General features: G+C 37.6%; 4 protein-coding genes across 9 annotated transcripts in view; 2 read left to right on the top strand and 2 right to left on the bottom strand.

Moving 5' to 3' along the window:
- Positions 1–673: 673 nt before the first annotated feature.
- Positions 674–3,657, bottom strand: LOC105233478 (zinc finger protein 91). Its single transcript, XM_011215576.4, has 5 exons — positions 2,853–3,657; positions 2,700–2,795; positions 2,389–2,639; positions 1,488–2,334; positions 674–1,410 (listed from the first exon to the last, which is right to left on the bottom strand). Exons 1-5 carry the CDS (start codon positions 3,500–3,502, stop codon positions 942–944), a joined length of 2,313 nt encoding a protein of 770 aa, XP_011213878.2. The 5' UTR covers positions 3,503–3,657; the 3' UTR covers positions 674–941.
- A 205-nt stretch (positions 3,658–3,862) lies between these two features.
- Positions 3,863–4,580, top strand: LOC105233472 (39S ribosomal protein L14, mitochondrial). Its single transcript, XM_011215569.4, has one exon. It carries the CDS (start codon positions 4,014–4,016, stop codon positions 4,533–4,535), a length of 522 nt encoding a protein of 173 aa, XP_011213871.2. The 5' UTR covers positions 3,863–4,013; the 3' UTR covers positions 4,536–4,580.
- A 3-nt stretch (positions 4,581–4,583) lies between these two features.
- Positions 4,584–5,553, bottom strand: LOC105233473 (DNA replication complex GINS protein PSF3). The gene is made up of 3 exons (XM_011215570.4): positions 5,374–5,553; positions 4,919–5,313; positions 4,584–4,859 (listed from the first exon to the last, which is right to left on the bottom strand). Exons 1-3 carry the CDS (start codon positions 5,474–5,476, stop codon positions 4,713–4,715), a joined length of 645 nt encoding a protein of 214 aa, XP_011213872.2. The 5' UTR covers positions 5,477–5,553; the 3' UTR covers positions 4,584–4,712.
- The window catches only part of LOC105233476 (uncharacterized), a 29,144-nt gene continuing 9,071 nt past the window's right edge, over positions 5,489–25,561 (top strand). Inside the window, exons 1-2 of one of the 6 annotated variants that reach the window (XM_011215572.4) lie at positions 5,489–5,616; positions 11,639–12,092. In XM_011215572.4, coding sequence (XP_011213874.2) covers positions 11,948–12,092 — 145 coding nt within the window. In that variant the 5' untranslated portion in view covers positions 5,489–5,616; positions 11,639–11,947. Of the gene's footprint in view, positions 5,617–10,950; positions 12,093–25,561 lie in introns of those variants that run through there. The other 5 variants (XM_049455671.1, XM_049455670.1, XM_019992903.3 and 2 more) reach the window with 5 other exon arrangements.

The following is a 25,561-nucleotide window of genomic DNA, read 5'->3' as shown; positions in this document are numbered from 1 at the left end:
ATCGAACTTCATATATCGGCTAACGTGCAAGTTAGTGGTTGGATTTGGTTGGTTTTTGATTGGTTGAAAATTGCCAATTTGACATTAAAAAAACGACCATTTTTTAATTCAAAAAAAAAACGACCATTTTTTAATTCAAAAAAAAAAAAAACGATTTTTTTCTAAATAACGTCATTTTGATATTTTTCAAAGATCGTAGGTCATTGTATAGGAAATATGTTTAAGTTTAATAAACTTTTTAAATTTTTTTGTTTCAGCTACTCATTCGGCCGGAATCATGCCAACAGTTGGTGCACTTTTTTGGCACCTCCGAAGACAGCCCATAACTCCGTTATTTTCCAACATTTTTGTAAAAAAAAAAAAATCTTAAAATATACATAGCTGAAAATATACCTTATTACGTTCAAAGAAGTTCGAAATATTCAATCGCATACTTTCTCTTAAAAAAATTCACGCGAATCGCCTAATTTTTCATGCGTCACGCTGGTATAGTCCCTTAAGCCCTTGAAGTCGGTAAATTATGTTCGTTATTTCTAACTAGAATAGTAATAATATTGTTTGTAAATTTCAATGATGTGCAGAAGTAATCAACTGCATGCGAAGGCCTTACCATGAATAGTAACGCAGATAGTTAAAAATTTGTTGATCCGCTATGAATTAACATAATGTATAATAAAGATTAAGATAATTTCGAAATGTTTATTAGTCCATTCATTACAAATCTAAAGCCCAAGTTGGACCTATCCCTATTGCACTTAAAATTATATTTAAAGCAGTAATTATTAATTTTACGTATACACTACTTATGTTGTTTGTGTTTGTTTTAATAGCACGGAATGTGCTGACGTGACTATTCTACCGTTGGATCTGCTTTAAGATCCACATTTTTTGTAGTTTAACTTCTCAAAAATCATGGCTCGAGCGTGGTCAAAATATTGATCTTACTCTGATGATTGAACTGGTTGTAGAAGAGAACTACTTGCATTTTCTGCTTGCGCTATTTGCTGATGAGGTTGGTGTTGCATAATTTCTACATGATCACCAGTTGGTTCTACCAAATTGTTGGCAGGAATTCCTCCTACAACTAGTGCCGGCACTTCACTAGTAGCGAATCTCTGTAAACGACCCGTTGCAGGCTCCATGTATATACCATGAGCTGCAAGTGCATGTTGCCGAAGTGCATACATTTGTAGGAACCCTGCATCACATTCAGGGCATTTGAAACGTTCACCTGTATGTCGTCGTATATGTGCTTTTAAATCATTGCTTTGAGCAAATCCACGGCCACATTCCTCGCATTTGAAAGGTCGTTCTCCAGTATGAGTACGCATATGAATGGTGAGATTGTAAGCACGATGGAAACCCTTGCCACATAGGTTACATAAGTTTGGTTTGGTACCCGTATGATATCTAAAATGTATTCAATCAAAAGAATAAGCGAAAATATTAATAAATTTTCTAAAGTGATCAAAATATTTAAAAATTACCTTTCATGTATTTTAACATCAGTGGCACGTGGAAAACCTTTTCCACAATATTGACATTTATATGGCTTTTCGCCATTATGACGTCGCATATGTACACGCAGATAATCATTGCGTACAAAACTTTCGCCGCATACTGAACAAAGGAAATTTCTTCGATCACTATGATGACCCTTCTCATGTTCACGCAAAGCTTTACGTTCCTTAAAAGTGTCCTCGCAAAATTTGCAAGCAAATACGCGGTCCGTATGCATCAGTACATGTTTTCGAAGGTAAGTTCGGCTTGTAAATTTTTTTCCACAATATTCACAATTGTGAATCTTATGAGCCTGAGGATCGTTACCATGACGGGTTTCTATATGCTTCGCCAGATCTACAGAACGTGCAAATGCGCTGTTACATTGATCACATTTGAATTCTTTCGTATGATGCAAGTTTATAATATGTTTTTTTAAGTGATCACTACGCGCGAATCGCTTTGGACAATAGCTACATGCGTGCGCTTTTTCTTCGACATGGGTCAACATATGTCGTCGTAGATGACAATGACGCGAAAAAGTTCGCTGGCACTTGGTGCATCGATTTTCAGAATTTGCTGTTTGATCCACAGCAGAATTTTGGGCAAGAAATTCATCAACTACTTCTGTAATACGGCGTCGCTCTGCGACATCAGTTTCTGGCTCTTCACTTCTGTTTAACTTTCGTTTCCCGACACTCAAATTCTGCATATCTCCATCATTTGAAAATTCGGCTTCTTTTTTAATGCCATCTTGTGATCTGCTCTGGTCCCAATCAGGAGACATGCGTATAATGTCGAAATCATCCACTGATCCGTCTAGTTCACATTTTACTAAAAACAAAAATTATTCAATACAAATGTTTATAGTATTATATTCTTTCAAACCTTTGATACCAGCTTCATGTTCTAATTTCAATTGAGGTAATATATCTTCCGAAAATTCTCCACTATTCTGCGCTTCGTCATCACTTGATATAGGGTTGGTATCCATATTAATATCGCTTTCGATATCATCAGATGGATTTTGCCCACATTCCAAAAAATGAGATGGACCGACAAAGTTATCGTTGTCAATGGCATTAAACATTTTCTCGGACTTCAGGAAAATTTCAGGCTTCTGTGTATCTATAGGCGAACTATGTAAATTTAATTATAATAATTATTTTAAAGTGGTCATAACAGAAGAATAAAGTTACCTTTTTGTGTCAACATCTTTGAAATCGTTTTGTTCATTATTTTTGCCTACATGACTTGAAAGCTCTATTTCCGGTTCCTTTAGAGAAACCCTAGGACTGTTTAAGAAAAAATATTAATAACTTAAACCTAAAGTATCATAATAAAAATATTACCTTGACGATTCTTCAGGTTGATGGTGTACATTTCGCATATGACGATTTAAATGTTCTCTTCGAGAAAAACGCTTGCGACATATTGTGCATTGTATATCTAATGCAATTCCAACACTGGGGTGCTTGTGAACTAAATGACTTCGCAATTGCCTAATGCGTTCAAAGCGCACACCACATATACGACATTGTAATTTACTGTTGTGATGAACTTGCTTTCGATGCTGCCGCAGTTCCATCAAATCGAAAAATTTCATTTCGCACATTTCACATGGATGTAAACTCAGCTTATCAGTCTGTGTACCAAAATCCCTTCGTTCACTAAAAACAGTATTAGGGAGTTTTGTTTTGCCTTCACTTCGAAAAATACTATTTTCTAAGCCTTTTAGTGAAATATAAGCCTTTTCGACTCGTTGTTTAAAGTCATAAGCATCCCGAGCATTTTCCATGCAGAAGGAGCAAATTGTTTGTGGTAATATGTTATCAGTTGATATGACAGGAAATCGCGAACACTCGGATAATATATGCGCTATAGTTACACCACTTTTATGTGTTTCTTGAAAAATAGAAAACAATTCAATATTTTCTTGTAAACATATTCGACAAATATGGTTTGAGTTGACAGCAGTGTGCCATATATTTATAGTTTCCATTATATTTTATTATTATTTAAATCACAAGAGGTGGGATCATATTAATTCTCAACTATTTATTTCCTAAAAAATTAGTGCCGCTGATTAAATTTTAGTTTCATTTCGACTAATTATGTACTCAAGTGTAAATTAACAAAGTAAATTTTTATCGATAACTCTTTGCAAGTGATGTGTAATTATGAATTATCATTGTTTATTAAGGATTAAAACGTGAGGGTGTGATGTGGTAGATCACAATGCGACCTATTAAAATACTGTCATACTAAAAACTAAGCACTCGTCTTTTCAAGTTGTAAATTATAAATAATAAAACTGTCGGCAAAAACTTGAAATTATAATTTTAATAGCACGTAAAACTTCAATTGATGTAACCACTCTGTACACGAAAATGTTTTGTGGAACAAAACTCAGCTGTTTTGACATCTTCAATTAGACAATATTTTATTTTATAATAAATAGAGCAAATTTGTGAATTACTTGAATAACTAAATAAACTCTAATTTATTTCAAAATGTCGCGGTTATTGTTGACAAATTTGAAGACTTGCCCAACCACACATTTACTTTCTACGATAAGTACAAATACATCATACTTTACTCCAGGTCTGAATCATGTGGAGCGCCGGCAGGAGATTCATCTTACGTCAACATGTAGTGAAATACGAAAATTAGCACGGTTGCGTGTAGTAGATAATAGTGAAATTGGAAAACGGGCCATGGCAGAAGGAAAACCACCAAGATGTATTCATGTATATAATAAGCGCTCTGTGGGTTATATTGGTGACAAAGTGCTTGTAGCCATTAAAGGTCAAATGAAGAAGGGAATATTGGTTGGATTAAAGCAAAACCAGAAACTAAAGATCCCGAAGTTTGACAGCAACAATATTGTACTAATCGATGACAATGGCAGCCCTCTAGGTACACGCATTCATGTACCCATTCCAACAGTTCTTCGTACCATACTCAAAGAAAAAACACAAGCGAAAGGAGCGGATTATACAAAAGTTCTGGCTATAGCAAGCAGATTTGTTTAAAAATGTGTCAATAAATTTAACCTACCTTCTTGTTAATGAACAAAAGTCTTTGATTTAATTTAATAAAGAACTTAGGAATGTGTAGTTATATCTGGCACAATATTAAGTAACATTATCTATGGAAGTTTTAAGATCTAAGTCAATTGATCTATCTTCAAATTGTTTAATAGTGGGTAATTAAATAGTAGGTCTCTTTCGCAGTTGTTCTGGTGATATACTTCCTCCGTCAAAATGTATTTGATTACGTTTTCGTTTCTTGCTATGCTCATGTACTAATTCACTTACGCGTATTTTATTAGATTTCATTTGAAGCCAATTCGTGAACTACATAATAAAAAAATAGAACGTTAAGAAATGTTTTGAAATCGAATTTGTCAATTTACCATTGCATTTGTTTTCACACCAGAATCATATAGCTTTTGTTCAATGTCGTCCAAGCGATGTTCCGGTTTTCCATCCTCTGTTGTATGCTTAGAAATATCAAGTAAATGACGCACACGTTGCCGCATTGTTTCAAACACAATTCGACCAACGACATGATTGCGATCATAAGGAGTCAAGTAACGACCATATTCATAAAAATACGGATGCAATTTACCAAGTTCAATATGTGTGGTTTCCGCTTCACAGACAGCCTTATGTACATTTTTATAGATGTCTGGAACATTTACAGTAAAATATGGATTGTTAACCTTCAATTCTTTTATGTACCATAATGGCAGATTCACTGTGCGACCAGAATTTAAATCATCTGTCTCTGCACCTGGATCAAGGAAACCTTTGCAACAAAAGTCAAATGATAAAACTTTTCAATGCAGTCTACTTTGTATGAACTTACCCATTTTTAATAGTTTCGTGTTCACTTTGCATTCGACCTTCTCTTGTGTAACAAATATGTCTTCAACAGCATAGTAATTTGGAAAATAGCTTTGATTGTCCATTTCGGTTAATACTAATTTTGCTAATTGCCAAAACTTCGTACACTTTGCGCGCTTTAACTTAAATTATAGTAACTTCCAATTGTATTTGTGGAACTGAAACAGATGTTTAAACGAAATACATATTTGCGGACATTTTTAAGGTAAGTTATATATCGCATTGGAACGTATTTTTACAGTTATCGATTTTTGTATTCTAGAAATTTAAACTACTGTGTATAAAACTACTATTTATTATGGTTTTTACTACTGTTGTGCGCCCCATTTAGAAATTAATGTTTTTGATACAATTATTTTCCACTATTGGCATTGGAAATAAAATCCATGGATTAATTCGAAAAGTCACCCTTTTCAGAAAATAGAAGAGGCAGTACAAATAAGTCCCTGTATAATTAGCTGTAATATGATAAAGGGAAATTCCTTGTAGGGGTAAATTTTAAAATAGTATCCCCCGATTTCGATGTTAAAATGGGTATGTACGGATAGAGGAGGTCCTCCAGATCAAGAAAATATATATATTTATATATGTATATGTATACATATACGTATATATTTATATACATACTATATATACTGACTTATGGTTTTTGAGATATTTGCTTTTAAAGTTCAAGAATTTAACTATTTTAAATGCGTGTTTCTCCGATTTTAAACGTATTTTAAGCTTATATTTTTAACTTTTATATCCACTAGCACTTCACTAATTCGATTCTACCCATTTATTTTATATTAAATAGTGCAAAAATAACTTTAATTTAATGTTTAACTTTTGTTCAATTCTTTTTGTTTACACAATAACGAAAGGGTTGCTTACTAACCAATAATCAGTGTTACCTTATATACATATTTTACAAAAAAAAAACAAAAAAATAAAGAAAACAAATAATACCTCAATGGCAGGAAATAAATAATACAATAATAATTAATACAAACTCTGAAAGATTTTACATTGCTCATTACACGATAATGAATTTTGTATTTACGGCATAATCTGTATTTTTTTCCTTACTTTTATTTTTTTTTTTGCTTGCTGCAATCATTTTCTTATTGTATGAATAAGTGGGTTTCAAGGAAAGTTGAAAATGGAATCAGATTTATTTTTGCACTATTTAATACAAAACAAATGAGTAGAACCGAATTAGTGAAGTGTTAGTGTTAGTTAGTAGATATTAAAGTTTAAAATATAGGTGCAAAATTAATAATAAATTGAAGTAACACGCATTTTAAATAGTCCAATTTTTGAATTTTAAATGCAAATATCTCAAATATCATAAATCAGAGGCAACTATTTCCTTGAAAATCACAGCCCATCCCTCTAATAGGTTGAACGCACTTATCTAATTGGAGTTATTTAAATCAAATACTAAACTCTTTATTATAATACATAATATTAAACCTAACGGTTGTTCCCTTCTTCCCGCCACGAAACCCTTTCATATAACGGCATTTAACGGTACGTTAAAGAAAGATGTAAGAAACTAGAAGTTGTGATAGTCACAATTGAATGGAGATTTCTTTATTAAAACAAATCCTATCCTAATAAAAAATACTACAACTTTGAGGCTCTTTCATGGCAGTGTGGAAAATAAAAAACTCTATTATAATATGTTCTAATAAAATAATGTTTTCTTAAGATGTTCTATGGAGTTATGACTTAATGAAATTTAAAATTTTAGTACAACTGTTAAATAAATTTCTTCTCACTAAGGCTACATTTCCGATAAATTAATTCTTCATTTTTATACTCTTGAATATTGCTACAAAGTATAAAAGTTTTGTTCATCTAAGGGTTGGTTAGATCAACTAAAAATAATAATTAGATGTAGGGTTATATAAACATACATACATACTTATATAAATGATCAGGCTGATGAGGCCGACCGACCGACCTCTGTGTATGCTCGACACAATGGGTAAAGTGTACGAAAGTATAATACGAAACCGCCTGGAGTTAGCAATCCAGAAAGCCGGCGGATTATCAGAGAGACAATACGGCTTTATAAAGAAGAGATCCACTATTGACGCACTACGAGAAGTCGTCGATACTGCGAGATGTGCAGTAAGTGGCAAAGATGGTAAGGTGGCACAAAAAAGTACTGCGCACTGATTACCCTGGATGTCAAAAATGCGTTCAACTCAGCAAAATGGGCACACATAATCAAAGCCCTGGATGAAATACGGTTCCCTGAATACCTCATAAACATAATAACGAGTTATTTTAAAAACAGGAGGCTGATTTTTGAGACGGACGATGGCACCAAGAGCTATTCTATCTCGAGTGGTGTACCCCAAGGCTCAGTGTTAGGCCCACTATTATGGAATCTTATGCACGATGGGGTGCTAAAAAGACAGCAACCAACAGATATTAAACTAGTAGCTTATGCGGATGATCTCATGGTGGTAGCAGTAGCCAAACAATTAGCCGACCTGAGAAATAAATGTAATGAATGCATAAATGGTCTACGCCAATGGTTCTCTTCTGTGAGTCTGAAACTGGCGGAGGAAAAAACAGAAGTTTTACTCATAAGTACTAGGAAGATAGAAGAACGAATAGAGCTCACTATAGGGGAGTGCGAGATTACCTCGCAGCCGCAACTGAAGTATCTGGGAGTAATTAAATTACCAAATATCCAAATTAAAATTTAAAGAACACCTGGAGTATTCTTCCGCGAAGGCAAACAAAATCTATAATGCCCTATCGAGAATGATGACCAATAGAGGCTGTGTGCGTTCCAGCCGGCGATTCTTAATAGCGAAAGCAATGAGTTCCGTAATACTGTATGCGGCACCAGCTTGGATACAGGCAATGGATATAAAAGCGTATGCTAAACAAATAATTGCAGTGCATAGGCTTTCTGCAATTCGAGTAATAAGTGCTTTCCGGACTGTATCAACCGACGCTGCTGAAGTATTAGCCAGCATGCCGCCCATTGACATCCAGGGTGATGAACTCGAGTGTTTATATCATTTATCAGCGCCTAAAACAGTATCGGTAAAGACAGAGGAGAGGAACAATAGCATTAAAATGTGGCAGGAGCGGTGGAATTCCTCATCCAAAGGCTAAAAACCACACTCGGTGGTAGTTTTACAGTCGATAATTTAACGACACTCATGTGTCAGTCGACCGATAAATGGAAAGCTGTCAGCAAAGCGTCAGCATCCATAATGACAAAACTGAGACTTTTTGAACAATTTAGGCGTCCGTCAGTCCGCACGATAGAGGAGACTTAAATGTCTTGTCCCTCCCACGAAGTAATACTTAACCGGTGGTTCCGTGGGAGAGTTTTGAGGTGGGAGTAGGTTAGGTTTAGCGGATTAAAGTTCCGCACTCCGGCTTTCGATGCTTTCCCCTACTATAAAAAAAAGGCTGATGAGGCGAGTTGAAATCCGAGAGGCTGTTTGTCTGTCTGTGCAGGCGATAATTTGAGCAAAAAAATGAGGTCGAATTCGTAAATGGGTGTGATCGGACCACTGTCATGCCCACAAAACGCCACTAAACGAAAATCTGAAAACTAAGTATTTAATTAAGGTATAAAACATAGGGAATTGCAGTAGCTATGAGAACCTGTGGGCTTAAAATTAAACAATAAAAATGGGCGGGCCCCGCTCTCTAGAAGCTTTAATGTACATCTCCTAAGCTATAATATTACTTGATCACCCCAACTACACTGTAAAATTGGATGAAATCTGGTTATAACCCCGCCCCTTCCCACACTAAAAGAGCGATAAATCAATAACTAAATGGTTCATAGACAATAATTTTAATACCTGTGATTAATACAAGAGGGAACGTTTTTAAAGAAAAAACACGGAAACTTGAAATTTAATGGGAAATGTTTATTATCATACGAAACAAGATTTATTCGTATTTATTTTTCGAAGATTTGCCGCTGCTACGTCTCAGATGGCCCATTCGTTGAGTCCAATTTTCGATGACTCATTCAGCATTTCGACAGGTAACTGGCGAACGACACGCGTGATGGCCTGAACCGAAGCGGGGTTGTCCGCATAGACTTACATATCTCCTCAGGAAAAAGTTTTACGATGTGATATCACATGATCTTGGTGGCCAAAATTTGGCTCTAAAAGTCGGATCTTCTTGGAACTTTTCAATAGCCTATAGAGCGAAGCGATGTCGCTTGGGAAGGTCGAGTGGCTTCAGATCCTGCACAAGCTTTACGAGTATCTTATACGCTTTCAATTATACGCCGAATCGACTATCTACGGTCTTCGTGTACACTCTCAGCTACGATATTTCCTTCACTGCGTGCTGGACGTCGCCTATTCGGTCGAATATTATCCAATAAAGAATGCTCAGTCTCAAGATGGGTGAAGGTGTTGCGAATAGTACGCTCAGTACTAGTGGTCTGATTATATTGACCATTCTTTGGCGTTAATAATGCCAAACAATACTGAACAAATATAACATGGCAACAAAACGACTATTGGAAAACGTACTTCTACTTGGATTAACCGTTATTTTAGTAATGTGGAGAAACTCCTTTCTTAAGAATAGTAAGCCTGAATGTTAAAAATGGGTTAAATCGTATACGTAATAGAAAGATTTTCGAAATTCCAGTATATATATCGGCAAATGTGTAAGTTATTTTAATAAAATTGAGAGACAGGTTTTCTTAAAAATTATTTATATTAGTGTTTTTAATATAAGTAGTTTTAGCTGAAGCGAACTAAAATAAGTTTAATGCTTTCCCAACTATGTTAAAATTTTAACATAAAGTTTTACCACCACCGGAAGGATTTTAACGGACTTTGATTCCTGCAAGTTACAGGTTACACCCGAATTTAGCCCTTTCTAACTTGTTTATTATTAATTATAAAAAATTTTAACCTTTCACTAATTAATATTATTTTTTTTTGCAATAGCACTCAATACTAATTAAAATATCTTTTTACTCAAATTAATGCTTGCATAGGTGGACGTTTAGACAGTCACCCGGATTTGAATTCGGCTCGCCATCCTAATGATTTCTATGTATACCACCTTTATATCTACGTGCATTAGTGTTAAGAGATATTAACAACCTCTAGGTGAGCAAAGCTACTATATTCTGTTGGAACATTTTGCCAGAGTATAAAAAGCGTAATACAAGTGTAATGGTTAATCCATAAATTCCCAACTAGCGACTTTGCGGCTGCAGCCGAACCAATTAATATGTACGTTCGTATAACAACAAGCCTGTCAGTGTCGGCGCTTACATATTTACGTATGTTTGTATGTATGTATATAAGACTTTAATTTTAACTAAATCACTAGACAGCGATGTGAATGAAAACTGAATGAAAACAAAAATAGAGTCAAATGTAAAGAAAGGAAAACCATATGACTGCAAACGAATACAACCCTCACGAGACATGCGCAAAGCTTTCGACGAAAGGACGTTTTCGAAAATGTTTACATATATACAAGTGCACACATTTATGTATGTATATACCTTTATATTGACAGTGCTTTCTAATAGAAGAGTGAAAGCGGCTCAAACGATAATTGCACATTTTCGAAAAATCAGTATAGCTTAAGAGGTTTGAGAAGAATAGACGTTATTTCCAGAAAGCGGTGAAAATATTTCTTCGATTGAAAATTAAAGTTGACAGCAGTCAATGAAGTAATACTGAGTTTATAAGTAAAAATCTGTTGAAAATCATAAAAATTGTTTAAAATTATGTACATACGTGCTTAAATAATTTAGTGTGCCTAATAATATCAACTTTGAGTTAAGAAACCAAGCAGTCAAGTGTTGGGTTTTACGGAAAATCAATAACCGTTTTTAGCACATATTTCAAGGAATTTTAGCAGTTTTTCAAATATTATAGTAATTATTTTAAACATACATATGTTTTTGCATACATACAATTGCAAATAAAGTAAAATACAAATAATTAAAAAGTTTAAAGCATATTTACCAAAATTATTGTCAAGTGTGGGTGAAATTCTGTATCTCATATGTATATGCATTGATGTTCTTGTTTTTCTGGGGGTGTACAGTAGCTACCATAGCCCTTCCAATCACAACACAATTTGGGTAAAGCACACCGAGCAACAACGGTGACATTAACAACGTAAATGAACTAATGCATACATATGTACATATGTACACTCATAAATGCTCAATATTTCGTAACCACCCATTGTGCCCCCCTTTTTAGGTCATCGGTGCATTGTTCGTGACTCGTCTTCAAAATTCCAATACACTGGCAGACGTATGTATATATTGGCGAAGGTAAAGGCAAAGAAGGAATAAATGTAAGTGCATGGGAAAAGTCGCATAAAATCTATCCTCGAAACCTTCGCAACGATTAAGTTCTGGTACGTGCATATGCACTTGTGGTGCAGCATCATCATAAAAGTGTAATCTAAAAGTGTGCATAACTGAAGTTATAGTGAGAAAGTACAGTGAAAATCGATTTGCCATTCTGTTGTGGTTTGTGAACATTTAAAACGGATACTTAAACGCAATGGCGACATCAACATCGGTATCGGCATCAGGTTCGGCATCGGCATCCACATCAGCATCGACCTCTGGAAATACGGGCATCGGCTCCCCCTCTACATCGGTTATATGTGAAGAGGTCTTTGATGAGACTGAACCCAGTGCTGAAGGTAAGTTAAGAAATACACACATATCATCTATTTATATAATTTTTAATTCATATAGAAAATGTCTTATAATAGAGCTAACATCTCTGAACGGGTTTCAGACAGGTTTAACTTTAACACGTTACGTTTTACGATTTGTAAGCAACAAAAATCGAAAACAGTTTCTGGAAAGATTTATTATGGTAATAGAAGAAGAAAAAAGCAATAAAAATATTGTTGTAAAATAATTTTGAAGTGATGGTAAATATTTCATCAAAAATTTACAAAGAATAATCTTCATCGCCAGAGTGATTTAATCAGTCTTTAATGCTAGCTGCACTCACATGTTATCATCTTCTAATTTTGATTTACGAAAAATAAAAATTATCAAAATGTCTAAATAATAATAATTGAATATTACAGAAAAAATATCAATAACAACATTATTTAAAAATATTTTTTCACATAGTCGGTTCGCGAAGTCTAACTTGCTTTAGTCATTTACTTATGCTACATTTACATTTTCAAATTTTTTACAAGGAAAGTTTCGGTGCTAAGGTAGTTAAAAGAATGCAGAACAATTAAAGAATTCATGAAGAGATGGTAATGCTGCATTAAAAAGCCTAGGGTATTTATCAGATTTTACTCTGCCGAGCAATGAGAGATCTATCTAGGCTGAGTTTCAGCTTCATGAAACGTAAATGTCTAAGGCTGGAGCATCACTTGTAGAATCAGAGGCGGGTAAAATACAGTGGCTATATAGAAGTTCAAAAAGATGAAGTGTTGTAGTAGAGCCGCAAGACTATCGATAGTCGGACCGGGAAATTAATATTGAAGATAAGATTAGTAAAAGTCATTATCAGACATTACACTGCAGAGCAATGGGAGATCTATAAAGCTTGACGTATAGGATATAAAAAATAAATTATAAAGGATAACATCAGAGGCGGTGGAAATGCGGTGCCTATATAGAAATTCAAAAATATGAAGCGTTGTAGTCGAACCACTTGATAGTTTCGATAGTTTAAAAAATTAGCATGATAGTTTTTCCCCTTGAAATCTACTTTGGATCAATAAGTCCCGGGACTGACGCATAGCTGACGTTGCCAACAAAAGTTCCGTATGATTTTTCATAAGTACCAACCTTCAATAGTTACAGTGATTCAAGTGACGCTTGTCTTGAAATTCTCAAAACAATGGATTCGAAACAGATTCATGTGTTGATTTATCATTGCTTTTTGATAAAGAAAAACACAGTGCAAGCTCAGCAATGGCTTGAAAAGTGCTACGGGAAATCGGTATGCTGGCTTTAAACGTGGTCTTACAGACACTGAAGATGCTGAACACTCTGGCCGGCCAAATGAGGCAATCACACCGGACACCGAAAAAAATCCACCAATCATTTTTGAAAACCGTAAATTGAAATTGCGTGAAATAGCTGACACCTTAAAGATATTATACGGCAGTGTGTACACTATTTTGCATGAACATTTGTCTATGAGGAAGCTGTTGTCAAAGTGGGTGCCGCGTTTGCTCACTTCTTCTTCTTAATTGGCGTAGACACCGCTTACGCGATTATAGCCGAGTAAACAACAGCGCGCCAGTCGTTTCTTCTCTTCGCTACGTGGCGCCAATTGGATATTCCAAGCGAAGCCAGGTCCTTCTCCACTTGGTCCTTCCAACGGAGTGGAGGTCTTCCTCTTCCTCTGCTTCCCCCGGCGGGTACAGCGTCGAATACTTTCAGAGCTGGAGTGTTTTCGTCCATTCGGACAACATGACCTAGCCAGCGTAGCCGCTGTCTTTTAATTCGCTGAACTATGTCAATGTCGTCGTATATCTCGTACAGCTCATCGTTCCATCGAATGCGATATTCGCCGTGGCCAACGCGCAAAGGACCATAAATCTTTCGCAGAACTTTTCTCTCGAAAACTCGCAACGTCGGCTCATCAGATGTTGTCATCGTCCAAGCCTCTGCACCATATAGCAGGACGGGAATTATGAGTGACTTATAGAGTTTGGTTTTTGTTCGTCGAGAGAGGACTTTGCTTCTCAATTGCCTACTCAGTCCGAAGTAGCACCTGTTGGCAAGAGTTATCCTGCGTTGGATTTCTAAGCTGACATTGTTGGTGGTGTTTACGCTGGTTCCAAGATAGACGAAATTATCTACAACTTCAAAGTTATGACTGTCAACAGTGACGTGAGTGCCAAGTCGCGAGTGCGACGAGTGTTTGTTTTATGACAGGAGATATTTCGTCTTGCCCTCGTTCACTGCCAGACCCATTTGCGTTGCTTCCTTATTCAGTCTGGAGAAAGCAGAACTAACGGCGCGGGTGTTGAGACCGATGATATCAATATCATCGGCATACGCCAGCAGCTGTACACTCTTATAAAAGATTGTACCTGCTCGATTAAGTTCTGCAGCTCGAACTATTTTCTCCAGCAGCATATTGAAGAAATCGCACGATAGGGAGTCGCCTTGTCTGAAACCTCGTTTGGTATCGAACGGCTCGGAGAGGTCCTCCCCGATCCTGACGGAGCTTTTCGTGTTGCTCAACGTCAGTTTACACAGCCGTATTAGTTTTGCGGGGATACCAAATTCAGACATTGCGGCATAAAGGCAGCTCCTTTTCGTACTGTCGAAAGCAGCTTTGAAATCGACGAAGAGGTGATGTGTGTCGATTCTCCTTTCACGGGTCTTTTCCAAGATTTGGCGCATGGTGAATATCTGGTCAGTTGTTGATTTACCAGGTCTAAAGCCACACTGATAAGGTCCAATTAGTTTGTTGACAGTGGGCTTTAATCTTTCACACAATACGCTCGATAGAACCTTATACGCGATATTAAGGAGGCTAATCTCACGGTAGTTGGCGCAGATTGTGGGGTCTCCTTTTTTATGGATTGGGCATAGCACACTTAAATTCCAATCGTTGGGCATGCTTTCGTCCGACCATATTTTACAAAGAAGCTGATGCATGCTCCTTATCAGTTCTTCGCCGCCGTGTTTGAATAGCTCGGCTGGCAATCCATCCGCCCGGGTAATTGGTATTCGAACTTCTTCTTGGTCGAGCAATGGAGCGTCTTCTCCATCGTCATCGATTGGGGAATCGGGTTGGTCTTCTCCTGGCGTTGTGTGTTCACTGCCATTCAGCAGGCTGGAGAAGTGTTCCCTCCATAATTTAAGTATGCTCTGGGCATCCGGTCTTGAAACCTTCTGTAAGCCGTCGCATCTTTTCGTACAATTTTCGAGCATTACCCCTGTCGGCCAGCTTATCAAGCTCTTCGTACTCACGTATTTCGGCCTCTTTCTTTTTCTGTCTATAAATGCGTCTCGCTTCCCTCTTCAACTCTCGGTATCTATCCCATCCCGCACGTGTTGTGGTCGATCGTAACGTTGCGAGGTACGCAGCCTGTTTTCTCTCCGCTGAGACACGGCACTTCTCGTCGTATGAGCTGTTCTTTTGCACTTTCCGAAAACCAATGGTTTCGGTTGCAGCTGTACGTAAGGAGTTTGAAATGTCGTCCCACAGTTCCCTTATACCGAGTTGTTGACGAGTGCTCTCAGAGAGCGGGAGTGCAAGCCGAGTAGAAAATCGCTCGGTGATTGCAGCTTCTCGACGTCGAACCTTCCTTGTGTTTGTTGGCGTGCGTTTTTTGCTGTACCGAGGCGGGTGCGAATCTTAGCTGCAACAAGATAGTGGTCCGAGTCGATGTTAGGACCTCGGAGCGCACGCACATCTAAAACACTGGAGACGTGTCTTCCGTCTATCACAACATGATCGATCTGGTTGGTGGTTTTTCGATCCGGAGACAGCCAGGTAGCTTGATGAATCTTCTTATGCTGGAATCTAGTACTACAGATAACCATATTTCGGGCGAAGTCGATCAGCCTCAACCCACTTGGGGATGTTTCCTCGTGGAGGCTGAATTTACCGACCGTAGTGCCAAAGATACCTTCTTTGCCCACCCTGGCGTTGAAGTCGCCAAGCACGATTTTGACATAGTGGCGGGGGCATCTCTCATAAATGCGCTCCAAGCACTCATAAAAGGCATCTTTGGTCACATCGTCCTTCTTTTCCATCGGGGCGTGGGCGCAAATAGCGATATGTTGAAGAACCTCGCTTTGATGCGGATTGTGGCTAGACGTTCATTCTCCGGAGTGAATGATAGTACTCGGCGACGGAGTCTCTCTCCCACCACGAATCCCACACCAAACTTGCGCTCCTTTATATGGCCACTGTAGTAAATGCCACAAGGACCTACTCGTCTTTGTCCTTGTCCCGTCCATCGCTTTTCTTGGACGGCGGTGATGTCAGCCTTTATTTTCACGAGGACATCAACCAGCTGGGCAGCGGCACCTTCCCAATTAAGGGACCGGACATTCCAGGTGCATGCCCTCAATTCGTAGTCCTTATTTCGTTTTCCATGGCCGTCATCAAAAGGGGGGTATCTCATCCGAGGCTGGTTGTTACTATTCGCTGGGGTTGTTTTTTTACGTGGCGGGTCCCAAACCGAGCGCACAACCCTATGTAGGGGATATTTCGCCTTCTCACTTTAGCTCGCCTTCAAACGGATGTTCTTAGGCTACCCAGAGGATACTTGGTCAAAGACCGGAAGTCGTGAGCTGCTTGAGTCATATGTAAAAGAATCGTTTCTGGCCACTCCCAAGTGAATGGCAATCAGAGAACTTTCCTCACTTGCGTGAACTTCTACACATGACTCCATCCTGCTCACGGTGGATCAAAAACGACACCGTGTCGTTGATTCTGAGCGCTGTTTGAGGCTGTTTCGCCGAAACAAACCGACTTCGAATTGCTTCCGCACCCACCATATTAACGGAACTGGCTCCCAGCGACTACTACCAGTTTTCATACCTCAAAAAAATGCTCCAAGGAAAGAGATTCTACTTCTACGAGGAAGTCATCGCCGAAACGAACGCTTATTTCGAGGCCAAAGATAAATCGTTCTATAAGAAAGATATTGAAATGTTAGAGAAGCGCTGGACTGATTGTGTTGCTCTTAAAGGAGACTATGTTGATGAATAAAGTCAAGTTTTGCCAAAAAAATGTGTTTTTCTTATTTAGTCCCGGGACTTATTGTTATTTTATAGAGTGTCATTCACATATCTCCCTATTATAATCGATTGTGGATTTTTTGATGTTTTCATCTATAGAATCATCCGTTTGACATGTCAGTAGACATTATCGTTAAGGTCTTCGGTACAAAGAATGTATATACATATGTACATATTTCTGTAATTTATTTTTGAATAAATGTACTTACTCAAGTTACTAACAGGCATAAAATATTTGGGTGGTGGATACGAACTCGTTTCCAGAGTTTTTATTTAATTTGCGACTGGCCAAGCAGTAAAATTTTGTTTAGACTTCAATATGAACCTTAGGGTGGTCGTTGCCTTCCACCCTGATGTGTTGATATATATAAGAGCATATATGGATATGTATGGTATATAGATATATTTATACATATATAATTTATATTTACAGTTGCCTGGTGCTTACTTGTAGGTTAGTAACACTGCACATTTATGCTTATATGTACATAAATACATACTTGTATACTATATATTATACATTATAACATTAAGTACTCGGGCGCAAATACGATTATATGTGTACATATTCTACTTTTTGCCGCCTTTAATTTTATTAGTAACAATTTGCTAACAATTTTAAACTTCCTGCTTTTAACCTTAGTCTCTTTTGTTTCGTGTACTTTTTAACAACTAAGCCAAGCTGACTTTATGTAGCAGCGTCCAGTCCTTCACTTCTGCATGCTTAAGGGTCTGAAGTGGATCGATAGACGCGCCGAGTGTATTGTCAGGTGTTGAATCTTAAACAAGCAAAATTTTGTTTTCGTATCGACCGATGACACGGCGCATTATCGTGCAACAGGCGCCAGTACCCTGCCTCACGGTATTGTGGTCGAGCACGTCGAATGTGTGACAAAAGACGGTTCATAACACCAAGGTAAAACACAGCATTAATCGTTTGGCCAGGTGGGACGAACTCTCGGTGTAGAATACCCTCGGAATCGTAAAAACAAATCAGCATTGTCTTTATTTTTGACTTCTGAAGACGACTTTTTTTCGGTGATGGCTCTCATCCTCACGACCTTCTTGGAATCGCTTAAACCACTCATACACATTACTACGGGATAGGCACTGATCACCATAAACTTCTTTCATCATTTGAAATGTTTCAGTAAATGTTTTCCCAAGTTTAAAACAAAATTTAATATTTACTCTTTATTCAAAATGCATTTTACGACCGATGACCAAAAGCTGCTGTCACTTTTTGATCGATAACATCAATTGTCTTAAAATTTTTACGAAATGTCAACAAGAGATCAAACTTTTTATTTCATATGCCCACCAATAGGTGGCGCCACCAGAAACAGTTATATTTAAAAAGTTCTGTTTCTTTTGCGACAGACCTTGTATTTCAAAAACAGAGTGTGGGCCACAATTTCTTTGACCAACGAAATCATTATTTAATCATAAATTTTAAGTTATTCCAAGTTTTTTAAAAGTTATTTAAACTGACATAAAAAACAATTGACATTCAAATCGCTGACTGAGACTTGAAGCTGAAAATGTTAAAGAAAATATTAATTATTTTTTGTGCGAGATACGATTGACAACTTAGAAGAGAATATTCGGCGTGTTATTAACGATATACAATGCAAATTGCTGCAAAAAGTAGTTGACAATTGAGCCTCTCGACTGAAATTTGTTCGAGTCAGGCACGGCGGTCACTTGCCCTTTTTATTATTACTTTTTAAGATATAATGGCAAACGCTTATAATAGAGCTAAATATTGGGCCAGAGCGTAAAATTATAAGTGTTTGATTTCTTTTTGAAAATCTTAAAAAGTTGTTCGTTAAACCGAGTTCTGACAAATCCCCCCTGTTCGTTCTTTAAGATACTCAAGTAAAAAACTCAAACTCAAATAAAAAATTTATAAGCAGTTAGCAATATGCGACGGTGCATTGTCGTGGTGCAAAACCAAGAGTTCTCGACCCATAATTCCGACCTCTTTTACAAATAGCTTTGCGCAAAAGACACATAACACTCAAATAGTGTTCCTTCTTGACAGTTTGGCTGGCCGGAATTCGGAGTGCACCATACCCCGATAATCGAAGAAAACTGGCAACATAACCTTGTTTTTTGGCCTGCTTTAACTTGTTTTTTTCGGCTTCGCCTCAACTTTACCACGATATTCGGCTATTGATTATTTCTGGGTCGTAAGCATAGATCCAAGACGCATCGTCAGTAATAATACGTTCAATGACATCCTGGTAATCGGAAAGCAGACGTTAACGCGTCACAATTTTTCGAACAATTTAGTGATTTTGGAACCGCACGTATTTAACTTTCCTTTAGCCCAAAAATTAAAAAAAAACACTAATGATTGTTAAAAAAACTAGCAACACGTTCCGTTGAATGAAAAACGTTGGCCGGTAATGTTTTCAGGTTTAGTTATAAAAACATACCTATGTAACTATATAGCTGCAATAAGAAATGGACTTGTGAAGCTATAATTGTAGTTGTTATTGCTTCGGTAGAGCAAACGACATAGCATTAAATATTCTATTTGCGGAGTAAACATCTGTAAGGTGCAATGAAAGGAACAGTATCAGACAAAAAGTAAGTTATTAGCCGATTATGCGGTATAAAGTCACCTGGAAATTCGAAAATTGTACCACAAAGACATAGTGCTATCAGGATTATTATCTTTAAATTTCAATTATAAATCTCGACTGAAATTTGTCCGAGTCAGGCACGGCGGTCACTTGCCCTTTTTACTTTTTAAGACATAATGGCAAACCCTTATAATAGAGCTAAATATTGGGCCAGAACGTAAAATTATAAGTGTTTGGTTTCTTTTTGAAAATCTTAAAAAGTTGTTCGTTAAACCGAGTTCTGAAAACTCAAACTCAATAAAAAAATTTATAAGCAGTTTCCATTAAAATAAATATGCATTATTTCGGAATACTGCTGTTCATTTTGCTTAAATTTTTAATAGCTATCGTAATCTACACAAAACCGTGGAGTGCATATTTACGAGTATTATTCGATTCACCTCTCTTAAGCTCTCTAAACTTTTTGTACTCTGAACTTTGAAGTGAGCGTCGGAGACTTTACAAACAGTGTACCCTTGTTATAAATGATATCCTACTATGAGTAAAAAATTATTAGTCTTTGTTCATAATTTTAAAATTCTTATTTTATAATCCAAAAACTCTTTGAGAGCGACGACTCTCAAAGTAATATCCCTTGTCTATAATACACTTGTGCCAACGTTTTATCTAATCCTTGAAACAGTTAAGTCAGACGAATACTATGGTTGCAGCAATATGCGACGGTGCATTGTCGTGGTGCAAAACCAAGAGTTCTCGACCCATAATTCCGACCTCTTTTACGAAAACTTTGCGCAAAAGACACATAACACTCAAATAGTGTTCCTTCTTGACAGTTTATCTGGCCGGAATTCGGAGTGCACCACACCTCGATAATCGAAGAGAACTGTCAACATAACCTTAAGTTTTGACCTGCTTTAACTTGTTTTTTTTCAGTTCTGCCTCACCTTTTCCACGATATTCGGCTATTGATTATTTCCGTTGGCCGGTAATGTTTTTCAGGTTTTAATTATAAAAACATACCTATATATGTAACTGTATAGTTGCGTCATTTTTGCCGGGTATCTGATACCCGAGCGATTTTAAAATTGATTGATCTCAGAATAAATAGTTTTTAATTTAATTAAGTTTAATTATTATAAGTAATATGTATTATTAGCCAATTAGCATACTAGTATTGACATAACATTGATTCAGTGTTCAGCAATGTCCACGGGTAAAATACACCCGGCCCCAACGGACAAGTTCTATTTAGTAGCCACAATGACGCCGGGTTAAATATTCTATCTGCAGAGTAAACATCTGTAAGGTGTAATGAAAGGAACGGTATCAGACAAAAAGTCAGTAAATACTTATTAACCGATTATGAGGTATAAACTCACCTGGAAATTCGTGACGTGAGAGCCAAGTCGCGAGTGCGACTACTATTTGTTTGATGACAGGAGATATTTCGCCTTGCCCTCGTTCACTGCCAAACCCATCTGCTTCGCTTCCATTACCAGTTTGGAGAAAGCAGAACTAACGGCGAGGGTGTTGAGGCCAATGATATCAATATCAGCGGCGTACGCCAGCAGCTGTACGCTCATATAGAAGATTGTACATGCTCAATTAAGCTCTGCAGCACGAATTATTTTCTCCAGCAGCATTTGTATCGAAGGGCTCGGAGAGGTTCTTTCCGATCCTAATGGTGCTTTTGTTATTGCTCAACTTCAGTTTACATATCCATATTAGTTTTGCGGGGATACCAAATTTAGACATCGCAGCATAAAGGCAGCTCATTTTCGTGCTGTCAAAAGCAGCTTTGAAATAGACGAAGAACCTTTCGTGGGTTCCAAAATTTGGCGCATGGTGAAAATCTGATCGGTTGTTGATTTTCCAGGTCTAAAGCCACACTGATAACGTCCTATCAGTGTGTTGACGGTGGGATTTAATCTTTCACACAATACGCGCGATAGAACCTTATAAACGATGTTGAGGAGACCCACGGTAATTGGCGCAGATTGTGGGGTTTTCGTTTTTGTGGATTGGGCAGAGCATACTTAAATTCTAATCATCGTGCATGCTTTCGTCCGACCATATGCTGCAAAGAAGCTGATGCATGCTCCTTATCAGTTCTTCGCCGCCGTGTTTGAATAGCTCGGCTCGGCCGACAATCTATCGACTTCCGCCGCTTTGTTGTTCTTCAGACGGGTAATTGCTATTCGAATTTCTTCATGGTCGGGCGATGGAACGTTTGCTCCATCGCCATCGATTGGAGAATCGGGTTCGCCATCTCCTGCCGTTGTACCTTCCTTGCCATTCAGTAGGCTGGAGAAGTGTTCCCTCCACAATTTAAGTATGCTCTGGGCATCGTTTACTAGATCACCTCGTTGGGTTCTACAAGAGTATGCTCCGGTTTTGAAACCTTCTGTTAGTCGTTACATCTTTTCGTAAAGTTTTCGAGCATTATCCCTGTCGGCCAGCTTATCAAGTTCATCAAACTCACGCCCTTCGGCCTCTTTCTTTTCTCTCTGCAAATGCGTCTCGTTTCCCTCTTCAACTCTCGGCATCTATCCCATCCCGCACGTGTTGTGCTCGATCGTAACGTTCCGATGTAGGCAATCTGTTTTCTCTCCGCTGCGACACGGCACTCCTCGTCGTACCAGCTGTTTTGCATTTTCCGAAAATCAATGGTTTCGGTTGCAGCTGTACGTAAGGAGTTTGAAATGCCGTTCCACAGTTCCCTTATACCGAGTTGTTCACGAGTGGTCTCAGAGAGCAGGAGTGCTAGTCGAGTAGAAAATCGTTCGGCTGTCTGATATGTTTGCAGCTTCTCGTCGTCAAACCTTCCTTGCGTTTGTTTACGTGCCTTTTTTGCTGCGAATTTTGGCTGCAACAAGATAGTGGTTCGAGTCGATGTTAGGACCTCGGAGCGTACGCAAGTCTAAAACACTGGAGACGTGTCTTCCGTCTACCATGGTCGTCATCAAAAGGGGGGTCACTCATCCGATGCTTGTTGTTTCTTTTCATTGGTATGATTTTTTACGTGGCGGATCGCAAACCCAACGCACAACCCTGCGGTGGGGATGTTTCGCCTTCTCACTTTAGCTCGCCTTCAAACGGATGTTCTTAGGCTACCCAGAGGATACTTGGTCAAAGACCGGAAGTCGTGAGCTGCTTGAGTCATATGTAAAATAATCGTTTCTGGCCACTCCCAAGTGAATGGCGATCAGAGAACTTTCCTCACTTGCGTGAACTTCTACACATGACTCCATCCTCCATTTTATATATACATATACAAAATATACTGACAGACACATACGGTTTGTTAGAAAAACGAAAACCATTATGTTGCATCCCAATAGCATATACATCCCAATAGTATGTTTTTCCCAATACCACATACCATTAACATGTCACATACTAAAAATCTAATCATATAGAGTAAAGTTAGCCGGATGTTAGTTATGTGGGGGGTAAGTCAAGTTTTCGCTCAAATTTATTTAGTTTAGGCACTGTCATGAGTACAACACACTAGCTCATTTTCATTGCGATAACTCACATGTTGGCCGATACATGCGGTATAGAGTCACCCGGAAGTCCGATTATCTTTATATTAGGTACTAGCAGCCCGCCCTGGCTTGACACGGGTATTAAACAATCATTTCAAAAGTTATAATTTTGTACACACCCATCCATACTTTCTCTATTTTATGGCAGCAACATAAATTGATTTTAGAGACCTTCGTCCTGGGATAGACCAACATACAGTTGGCAATGAGTAAAACATTCTTTTCGTAGGTCAATCCCTTGGTCCTGGTCTGGCCTTGGGACTTGTTTGTAATTAGAGCGAAAGATGTTTTTACTGGCAATAGATGCCGTTTAAATGGTATTGGCAGATTACTTGGAATCATCGGATTCGTCGATAGATGAGCTAGTTGACCAGCTGCTGGGCCGGTGATAATGGTTGCGTCCCGTTGTACATGCTTGGACGACTTAAATTCCTCAAAAGCATAATTGGAATTCTAATTTCTTAAGCCAATTCATGTGGTGGCAATCTAGAAGGGTTTAATGAATTCAAAAACTCCTGAGGACAATGGACTGTGTTTTCGATATTAGCTAGGGTGTCTATCGATGGGTATTTTTCTATTTCTTTCTAATTAGATCGTTTATTTCGTTACACTATCATCTCTGGGTGACTCTATTGCCCTAGGACACAAGCACTGAAATTCCTGTTCGTCCAGTTTCTCGATGTCAGGGTATACTGCATCTATTAAAATTTCTAAAATATGGACTATTTGGCCTATAGACTCATCCAGAAGAATATTACAATTACTGCTTAAATTTGGAGTGGGAAAAATTCCTTCCCCAAGTTTTAGCAGCTGCTGTGGAAAATCACCATCAGTGATTCCATGAAGATAAGGTATGCTTTGATGATATCTGCTCGCGTACCTATGTTAATGGCATGAAGAATCTGTCGGAAATCTTCAGCAAATACAAAAGTTCTCGCCCATGAGAGCAGAGAAGTTTCTTTTAATAGTCTGTCCACGGCCTCTATATGTGCTTTATGGCTCATGGTGCATTCATCCCACATAATCAATGAGGCGTCTTGCAATAGTTAACCAAGAGACCCATTTTTGCAGATAGAACATATTGATTGTTGTTCAAGATTTATGGATAACGGAAGTTTAAAAGATAAATGAGCAGTTTTTCCATACGTCAGAAAAGTTGCATCAATTCCTGACGAAACAGCTGCTATTGCTATCTTTTCGGATTTTGTTATATTAGCAAGTTTTAAATTTGCAGGAAACTTCTTGTCAGTGCCTTGGCGCATCCAAAAATAAATGTTGTTTTTGTTATTATTCACGCTATAACTTGCCTCTTGTGCTTAGCTAAATGTTATATAACATTCTCTGTCTAAATTTAACATTCTCTGTTATAAATAGGTAATGATTTTTTTTTTATGAATTTACGCTTGTAAGTCGGTTAAAAATGAACACTTTCTGACAGCCGAAGGCCTCTGCTGCTAGTGCTGCTAGATATTTATTTGTAGAATATTAAGTATTGTACAAATAATTTATAAAATAAAAAAATAAAAAATAATAAAAATAATATTTTCTGAATTTTTTTTATAAACCATCCTCATTGGAACACCTTAAAAGTGGTTCAGGCTATTTTTCATTTCATGCAATGGTTTAGCGAGAGACAAAAGTCCAACTTATTTTTATATATAAGATATGTGGGCTAACATACAGACATACCATTGTTAGAGAAGTACTATCCCTTAATTTCAATTATAAAGTATATCTCACACATTGTCCGATAGTTTCGATCAAAAATCAACTATAGGTACTTGGGGTCCAAATATTTGGTACCTAGGGGCTTGAAAAGTTATTATTGGATTTGAACAATTTTTGTTCATAAAGTGGCATACACTAAAGCCATTATTCGTGCAAAGTTTAGTCCCGTTGTATTAATTGCTTTTTGATTTGTATACTGGAAAATTAAGAATCAAGTGGAATTTAAAATTGTGCTATATGGGAAATAGGCGTGGTTGTTGTCCGATTTCGTCCACTTTCACAATGTGACATAGGAATACAAAAAATATCACATACCCAATTTTATGGAAAGCGGTGAGTCGGGTCCCGAAATATGCGATTTCACCAAAAAGCGGTCGTGCCACGCTCATCGTCCAATTTTTATCCCAACCCCCTTAAAGCTTTGTCATCCCATCCCGGCGTAAAATTTTTGCGTCTCTGGCGCATTTAGTTATTGGTTTATCGCATTTTTAATAGTTTTCAGAAGTACCGTTATATGGGGAGTCAACGGAGTTTTTATCCGATTTTGTCCACACT

The sequence above is a fragment of the Bactrocera dorsalis genome, chromosome 4 (assembly GCF_023373825.1).
Source record: "Bactrocera dorsalis isolate Fly_Bdor chromosome 4, ASM2337382v1, whole genome shotgun sequence".
Classification (NCBI taxonomy): Eukaryota; Metazoa; Arthropoda; class Insecta; order Diptera; family Tephritidae; genus Bactrocera; species Bactrocera dorsalis.
The sequence above is the reverse complement of the archived record's forward strand: the minus strand, read 5'-3'. Positions and strand labels throughout refer to the sequence as shown.